The sequence below is a fragment of the Pimephales promelas genome, chromosome 20, assembly GCF_988280905.1.
Source record: "Pimephales promelas chromosome 20, fPimPro1.hap1.1, whole genome shotgun sequence".
Lineage (NCBI taxonomy): Eukaryota > Metazoa > Chordata > Actinopteri > Cypriniformes > Leuciscidae > Pimephales > Pimephales promelas.
Window position 1 is genome coordinate 30,684,180 of NC_142788.1, and position 9,127 is coordinate 30,693,306.

Below are 9,127 nucleotides of genomic sequence, written 5' to 3' on the forward strand. Positions count from 1 at the left end.
TTATTATGTAGAAAATGCATCTTGATTTAATTGAATCATTAGACATTTTGACTGGAAACAAGACCAAAAATTCTAAAAAAAAACGTTTTTTGCAGTGCAGTGTTCATTCATTGCGTATTATTCTATATTATATATATTATATATTATTATATATTATAATATTATATATATATTGTATATGCAGAGCACATTAGTAAGGCTGCTGTATGGAGAGCGGGAAGGAAAGTGAGCCTCGCTCTACACATACATCTATTGCATAGGCAATCAGCATGACTTAATTTAAAAAAGATAACAAAGATACATAAGAACAACAAGTGAACAAACCATAAAAAGTGTAATCTGTGAAATAAGACTAAGCTCTAGAACTTAAGAAAATAGTATTTATTTTACATAAAACGGGGTAATGAACATAAAATATAAACTATACAACAACTCTTCATTGAGAAACACCATTAAAATAAACATCTTAATTATGTTTGTGTGTAAAAAAAATAATACCATCAGGAATTGAACAGTTCCCTTCAGATGAGCTGCACGTTTTTTTTACAGTTATAAACCACCAGGAACCACATGCTTTCTTCCATCAAAAGCATATAAAGCTCCCAGACAGGTCTTCAAGTAAACTGGATCTAAATTCGCACAGATAGTGATTGTTACCCAACAAACGCACAGTCTGGCACTTGAGCTTGTCATTCATCTCTTGTGCTCTGCACTTTTGAGTAGCTCTTGCACGGGTTCTTGAAGCACGCGTGTGGAAGTGACACGGGCCATGAGAACGTGCAGGGAACCATTGTTCTAACGTTCTTCTCCAGGAAGTTAAACAGCAGGCTCCACCACGTTCGGTTCAGGTAGTTGTAAGGAGAACCTCTCAAGGCCTACAAAATCAGGAGAGAATCCAAAATGTGGTGTTATTTGGCTCCAATTAGCCATTTAGCAGGAACAAAATAACCCGTTTGTTAGCATGAACCTGTAGAATATGGGCTTTTGTTTTAGCAACCGATTTGCTGCTCGAGAAACATTTCCACAAGTGATTATTTATCATTAATTGTCAACAAAATTGTGCATTTCAGCAAATCATAGTTTTCCACGCTGGATATCCAACCTCAAATTCAATCTACTGCATCTTCCCAAGTAAGAAGAGTGAAAGTCATATGTTGCTTTTGTAGGATCTGTAGTTTATGCAAGCTTTTACCTGGAGATTGGCCATGGTGTGGTACCAGTAGAAGAGGCGTGAGGTGATGAAATACGCCACCACTACATCCACGCTGTAATGCTCATGCGCTATCAGGATACAGACCACGCCCACTGCACTTAACAACCAGCAGATTACGTGATAGCAACGCCAGAGCAGTGTGCGGGGCGAGTCTATGAAACAACACATCAAACTTACAATTGTAGTCAGACAAAAACAAATATAACTAGCAAGTAGAGCAAACATTTGGGCTTTACAATTTGATCCCCCAACAAAGGCTGAGTGGCTGGACATTATGACCAATGTCCAGAATATGGAGAGGATGACTTTTGCTTTAAACTTACAGATGGATAAATATTTGCAGAATTGGGAAAATTGGATTGTTTATGACTTCATGACATGTTTATTGACCAGTGCAACGCACCATCGGACATATATACTCTCATACATTTTGCTTTATGTAAGAATATATTAGTAACCGATTGCCCTGAACGATTGTATGTTGATTTTTTTTTTCATTGCTTTTATTTGTTTCAAAGAATAAAAAAAGAATTTAAAAAAATAAAGTTTAAAAAAAACATTTGGGCTTATGAACACTCAATATTTAATCATACAATAATTGCTGATACGTCAAAACACGATGTGATGTGATTGTTGATTTGATTATTTTCAGTGGCTTGAATATTATCATAATTGCCTATTCTACACTACACAACTTGTAAATTTGTATTAACCCACAAATGAAACAAACATACCATTTAATCTAACTGGGACATCCACAAAAGAAAATACAACTTACTTTTTTTATTTTAAAAATCATTTAAAACAAACTCATGAGATCATCAATCGTCTGATGATGGCTCCATGCTGGCTCGCCAGTTTTGTTTTTACATACAAAGAATGTTTCTTTTTAGTTATATGAACGTTAGAGGAACATTCCATGCTAGTATTTTGTAAATGTTAAGAGAACATTCTATCATTATTACTAAACAGTAATGGAAACATTCCCTGTTAGCTGGGATGTTGTCATTCGTTTGATCAAGAACTACAGTGTAAAAGTAAAGACCCGATCACAACTAAAGCAGACAAAAACACCACTCTCGAAGGACCATGTGCAAGAGAACTGTTCTTTGTCATTAATGGCTCTTTCAGACTGCACGATTTTCAAAGTAGTCAGGTCGCTGCTCTTTTCACACTGCATGACTATCTTGGCCAGCATTCAGTCGCTGCTGTGTTCACACTGGACGATGGATCGGCGACAGAAGGTTTCACACTGCATGACTTTAGAAAAATCGCCGACAGACTCTGTCTAGCACGCTGCACGCAAACTACATTTCACAACAAACACGCGTGAGATATGAAAAGGAAAACGCGCGACACCACACGTGCAAGACCGGAGTTGCAAGACTAAACGTGAGATATTTTTTTTCGACCCGGTTGTGGTACAGCTGGTGAAACAGACACGAGTGCTCCTGCCAAATTTCTACTAATTTTTCTTCCATTTATTGTGTCCAAATAGACCGAGAAGAAGCTTTTTTTGTTGAAACAATGCCATATCATGTTGATATGTGATCTATAACTCCTCCCCAAACTCCCTGCTGCTCTGTATCTTGCTCTCTCACTGGCTGCCGGTGATCGCCGATGTAGTTTTCAGTCAAAACACTTTTCACACAGCAGGATTTTGAATTGCCGACAGGTCCAGATATTTAGCATGCCAAATATCTCACGGGCGTCGGCGACTCGTCGGTGATTCTCTCAGTTCGCGTCTTTGTTCATTCACACTGCGTGATTGTCACTCGCGTGAACGAGCGCCGATTTGCCTGTGATTTCGGGCATTTGTCGGCGATTTCTCAAAACCTGTCGGCGAGCCAAAATCGTGGCTAAAATCATGCAGTCTGAACTCGGCATAAGTTGTCATAAACTTAATGAGCGTGGTAAAATTGAGAATTTACCATTTTCTTTGTGGTAAAAAAGAAGAAAAAATAAGTAATGGTTTCCTCGTACTCACATTCCTGGATGAAGAGGAAGGTGAGGGTCAGCATGACTGTGTGGCCGCTGTACAGAAAGTCTCCACACATGAGATGGGAGCCTGTGATGGACAAACCTCCTCCAGACACCAGCTGCAAAACTCGCTTGATCTTGCCGTGAGAATCACTGTGGAGCTACAGAGAGAAGACGACCAAACATGAGGTAAAAGCATCAAAGCTACACTTCACCATTACTCGCAAACAGCGAACAAAACAGAAAAGACGTGATTTAAGCTAACCAGACCTCAGACATAATTTAGTGCACAAATAAATGCATAGTCTTCTGCTTTCCAAGCTAACAGTTAATATACTACTTGTCCAAAGTTATTGGGTCTTTAATAATGTTCTCAAAATGTTATTTATACATTGTTTATGAAACGTTTTCAGAGAAAGTGTGAACGTATTCAGAGAATATTCAAAAGTAACGTTCCCATAATGTTTGAAGAATGATAAAATGTTCACACAACCAAGGTTTTATTAGATTTTATCAAGGTTGGATGTTCAGGAACATTCAGGAATCATTGTTTTCATAACTCAATGGGAACTTTACCAAAACATTATTAGATAATATATTTCATTAGCTGGGTTTTTTACTTTGCATCGACATTTACATGTAAGACTGTGCTGTTGCATTTTATAAGTTAAGACGTATTTAGTGTTTATATAAGCCAAAAATCTTACAATTAACCAGTTTTCCCCATCAGCATTTTTTGTTTAAGTTGCCAGCATTTTTGATCATTCAACTTTCATAGCCCCTGTTGAATATCTGAAAATGCAATATTGCAAAAGAAGAAAAGCCCCTCTGCTTGTAAACAACAAAAGAGTTTTTATTCTAGCTTCATGCATTCTTTTTTATCAACACTTGAATGTGGATAAGGTCCATAAAAAAGCAAAATTTTGAATGAAAAGCTGATGAAATCACATTTTGTTATCTCTCGCTTCTTGTGTCTTGATCCAGGGACTGTACTAATATTCTGTTGAGCAGCACTCACCTTCGGGGCGCACTCCATGTGCATGCTGGGAACTGGAAGAGTTGTGATGTACATGGTCACCATACGGTACAAATACAACATTCCCTGCAGGAAGAAAAACCTTCGGCCCACGATGGCTCTGTCAACACAACGGGACAAGGAGGGATTATGGGACTGAGCTGAGTTTGTATTTACTACTGCATTGCATGCGTCACGTTTTATCAGCAGAGGCAGTGATTGGATGGCAGTGTTTAGGAGTAACCAAATACTAATTGCAAACATACTGTGCTAACTTAACCTATCCTTAACCCCTTAAAGTCCTCCAGTGGTGAAAATCCAGCCTTTAAATGTTGTTTATATGTCCATATGGTGTTTTTAATATGAATATGCACATGGTTTGTCTTAAATCATAAGTCATCAGTAGGGCTGTGCAAAAGTATCGATATTTATACATAAAAAAAATAAATAAAAAGCACACACAAACTAATTAGTGTTACACTGTGCACGATAGTTCAAAAGTACTTAGAAATTAACCTCACGACTCCTAAATGTATTAGTATCGATACTTTTATGACGTCCAGTTGTCTCTCGTATATACGGCCAATGTCTCAGAAGTTAGCGACTAGAGTGAGAAAATGGCGGAAAATTTAAAAACGGCTGCAGCTTAGTCGGGTAATAATGAACTAGATAAAAACAATGCCATTTGTAAACTTTGCCTGGCTACAGTTAAATTCAGGAAACACAACCAACTTGTGTTTTTCACCAAACAATACACCATGCAAAACGTTACAAACACAAAAAGTTACTCACATTGGAAACATAAAATATAATAATTCATGAGTTTATTATTATTTTACTTATTACTTATTTTCTTCATTTTTAAATGTAGTGGGATTTTGGTTTAATTCCGATAAAATGAGCAGCTCTTTCACCGAACGCTCACCTGTGCTTGAGTAAGAGCCATTGGATGAACCACAGCGCCACCAGGATCATTCCGTTCACCTCTGTGACGGAAAACGCCCACTCCGCGCGCGGCACGTAATCGAAGAACTTGTCCGGTAACGGCGGGCTGACGGACTTATCCGGGACTCTCTCGTGGATGACGGTGATCAGGACGGTCGTAAGGATGAGGTTGAAACCAGCCCAGATGAACGCGACTCCCGTCTTCCACCATTCCGACGGCAGCCGAGGTACGCCAGAGTGTGGGATGGTGATGCGGATGTAATCCTGGTTTTTCCGCAATGCTTTCCGGAAACCCCGCGCCAAACGTGTCGGCTTGCTGTCGTTTTGCCTGTCAGCAACCTGATTGCTATTGGGCGTGTCCGGAGAGGGGCGTGTCTGTCCAGTTTGGGGGCGTGTCTTATCTTCCACCATCACCATCAAATGGAAGTCGCCGTTGTCTCGGTCATCTTGTTCGTCCAGGAGTTGAGATGTCGCCATCGCTTATACACTAAAACAGAGCGGAATACTTAATATTAAATACAATATTTCATGTCATATTGAAAACAATATGCCACAATAAACACATGAACTCAATATGAACTCATAGGTTGTTTTCGCTCGATTTAACCCAAGTCATTTTAAGGCATATCATCTTGGAAACAAGTCCAGTACAGCTATTTCACTGGGGAAAGACAGAAATCTGATGGTCAAGATTACATAGGCCTATTTCAAATAAATTCTGACAAAAACTCTGATAATTTTAGCATCACTGTGTGTGCTTTATAATCATTTACATTTAGTCATTTAGCAGAGGCTTTTATCCAAAGCGACTTACAAATTAGGACTAAATTAAGCGAGTCATCATGTAAAAAAAAACAACAACAAAAAACACCAGAAACATTATATAAGCAAGATGATATCTGACAAGGCTTTCCATGCGTATTGTTGTAATATATCCCTTTATGATAGCAGCTGTAGAGTGTCGATTTAGTTCAGCCCACACATGTTTGGGCGTTTCAGTGTGTGTGTGTGTGTTAGAGTAAATCCAAGACACACCCTGTGAAACCTTTGACACACCTTGAGGTTTCTCATTCAGATCTCTCTATGGACTGACCCTACAGCAGTCTGACCGGTTTGTGCCCTTCGGATCTGAAACTCAAACTCAAGCCCCCGTCTAGATTCTCCCCCGCTGGACCCAGGAAATTAATTACAGCTTTCATATCCATATCAGTGAGGAAGGTAGGAAGACATCAAGGCACATGCAACATTTAGGCATGTCCCAATTCTTAATGCACAAGCCTATTCGACGCTGTTTAGACGTGTAAATAGAGTTCACACTGATAATTCCAACAACATGAAGTGCACTTCAAATACACAGATGCACTTCATGATAACTTCTATACCTGTATTCCAAAACATTCATGAACTACAACATTTAAAAAGGTTAGTTCACTCAAAAATTATCCCATATTTTACTCACTACCATTTCTTCTTTCAGTTGAACACAATTAGAGTTATATTAAAAAATATCCTGGCTCATCCCAGCTTTATAATGGGAATGAATAGTAACTGAGAATTTGTAGCCCAAAAAAAAAAAAAAAAAATGCATCCATCCATCATAAAAGCCTTCTTAAGCGAAGCCACGCGTTTTAGTAAGATAAATATTCATATTCATAAGTTCATTAACTATTACTAGCTTCTGGTAACAGACGTACGCAAGTCTAGGGCCCATTTATAAAGTTATAAATGTGGATATTTCTTATTAAAAAGAAAAAAAAAACATCGCTTTGCTTCAAAAGGCCTTTATTGACACTTTGAGTCGTTTGGGTTATTTTTATGATGGATGGAAGCACTTTTTGGGCTATAAAATCTCAGGTAGCCTACCATTTACTCCCATTTTATAGCTGGAAATAGCCAGGATATTTTTTAAGATAACTGTGGTTGGCTGAAAGAAGAAAGTCATACACCTAAGATGGCTGGAAGGTGTATAAATTATGGGATAATGTAAAAGTTCAGATCTGTTCGAAACACCACAGAATCACTATGGTGCATGCTCGGAAACATGGTAAAACATGAAAGGTTTTAGTCAGTGCTGTCTTGTTGTGAAAGTCACAGGATTCATTGCGTGTAAATGTTTGACAGCATTGCTGAGCTGCCGCACAAGTCATTGAACTCACACCTGTGCACGCGCACACAACACGCGGCGCGCTCCCCGAACTCAGAGAACTTCATCATCATCATCATCATCATCATCATCGCCAAAAAAGAAAAAAAAGGTTCCGGACCATCCGGATCCTAATGGAATTATGATCGATCCGGATCAGCGCGTGGCTGCCGGTAAAACCATCTCAAGATCCCAAAATAAACACAAACACCGAGTCAGTAAACACTATAACGTTAGCGGTCTAACGTTAACGTTACCTAGACACCAAAAACAGCTCAACATGCGGTCTCGGTAGAAAACTCACCAGGTTTTGTGACTTTCTCTCTTAGACATGTTTCTAAACCACATTTAGCATGAACCTCGCAGTTTTTACTAGCAGCGTTTATCAATTCATACGCAAAGCAACAAGAGAAACAAACAAGAATCACTTTACATAACTCACCTGATGACAGTTAAAATCCAGCGCGACACACACATATAACAGCGTTAATAAAACAAACACCGAGACCGAATGATGTGACCAGACGAGTTATCTGTTGAACACCGGAAGACTGGCTCCTCGCTGAGCGACGGTAATGGGGGGAGGGGGGTTCCACACCTGCAGCCACGCCCAAATAGTGTTCAGAACCACGCCCACCGAATGCATCATTGCGTCAGTCAGAGTATTTACAAATGACACAAAAATGCGTGCTATGCAATACTGGCCTCAGGAATGAGACCGGATCTCCTTCAGAAATGCAACAACTGAACTGTAAAGTGATTAACGTTCAAAACATTTTGAATGTATTTGAATAGTTTACCTTTTACTATACCTTATATTAGAATTGACAACACTTCAGTATTTATTAGTCTTAGTTAATATTAATTTCAACATTTACACATATGTTATTAAAATTAAAGGTTGTATTAGTTAACATTAGTGAATGCACTGTGAACTAACATGAACACACAATGAACAGCTTTATTTTTAGTAACTATACATTAATAAAGATTAATAAATGCTGTGGCAAATGTATGGCTCATTGTTAGTTCATGTTAATTAATACATTAACCAATTAACCTTATTGTAAAGTGTTACCGTTATATTATTATATATGTCGATGTATAGACTATTCTATTAATGGCAGTGTTTTGTGAAAAAAACATAATTTACCATTTTATTTAAAAAATATGGATTTCCATCACGCATAGAGAGCAAGCACAGTGCTAATGTGTAGCTTTCAAATCTCTCAGATGATCTTCTTCATTAGTGTTCAGAAGATGAGCTTGATGACTTGCAAGACTGGATGGACATGAGAGTGAATATATTAAGACAGAATTTAAATGTTGGGGGTGAATTAGCCCTTTAAATGTGCCAAAAATACCCTCAATAATCTTTATCACTGTCTAAAATGATAAATTGACTCATAGAGCCCTATAACGTTTTCTTGTATTCATGAAAACAAAATCCCATAAACATTACATATATGCTATTCTTACTTAGTTTCATCTTGTTTCCAGTCCAAATATCAAACATTTCTTTAAATCAAGATGCATTTACTAGAGGAGTAAAATGACATAAGATATTATGTCCTGCTCTCTGGAGAATTAATCAAAATGAAGTGTTGATGCTTAAATAATAATTCCAATAATTCAACCTTAATTCAAACAGAAAGAAGATTATTTTTCTCACTCCACTGGTAGATCATTTTGCTTTTTTTAAGCATCAACTCACTTGATTTTAATTAATTCTTATAACAGGACATAATCTAGTAAATGCATCTTGATTTAAAGAAATGTTTGATATTTGGACTGGAAACAAGACAAAAATACTGAGTAAGAAAAGCATTTT

General features: G+C 37.8%; 1 protein-coding gene across 1 annotated transcript; it reads right to left on the reverse strand.

The window, feature by feature from the left end:
• Positions 1 to 360: 360 nt before the first annotated feature.
• Positions 361 to 7,893, reverse strand: sgms2b (sphingomyelin synthase 2b). The gene is made up of 6 exons (XM_039679094.2): positions 7,739 to 7,893; positions 5,134 to 5,640; positions 4,212 to 4,329; positions 3,201 to 3,354; positions 1,193 to 1,365; positions 361 to 875 (listed from the first exon to the last, which is right to left on the reverse strand). The coding sequence occupies exons 2-6, from the start codon at positions 5,628 to 5,630 to the stop codon at positions 690 to 692; spliced, it is 1,128 nt and encodes a 375-aa protein (XP_039535028.2). The 5' UTR covers positions 5,631 to 5,640; positions 7,739 to 7,893; the 3' UTR covers positions 361 to 689.
• Positions 7,894 to 9,127: the final 1,234 nt, after the last annotated feature.

Excerpts from the sequence above, each read along its gene's own strand:
- sgms2b (XM_039679094.2), bottom strand. The coding sequence starts at position 5,630 with ATGGCGACATCTCAACTCCTGGACGAACAAGATGACCGAGACAACGGC. Across the intron at positions 4,330-5,133 it reads TGGCTCTTACTCAAGCACAG|AGCCATCGTGGGCCGAAGGT; the intron begins GTGAGCGTTCGG and ends TTGTGTTGACAG. Across the intron at positions 3,355-4,211 it reads ACATGGAGTGCGCCCCGAAG|CTCCACAGTGATTCTCACGG; the intron begins GTGAGTGCTGCT and ends TTCTCTCTGTAG.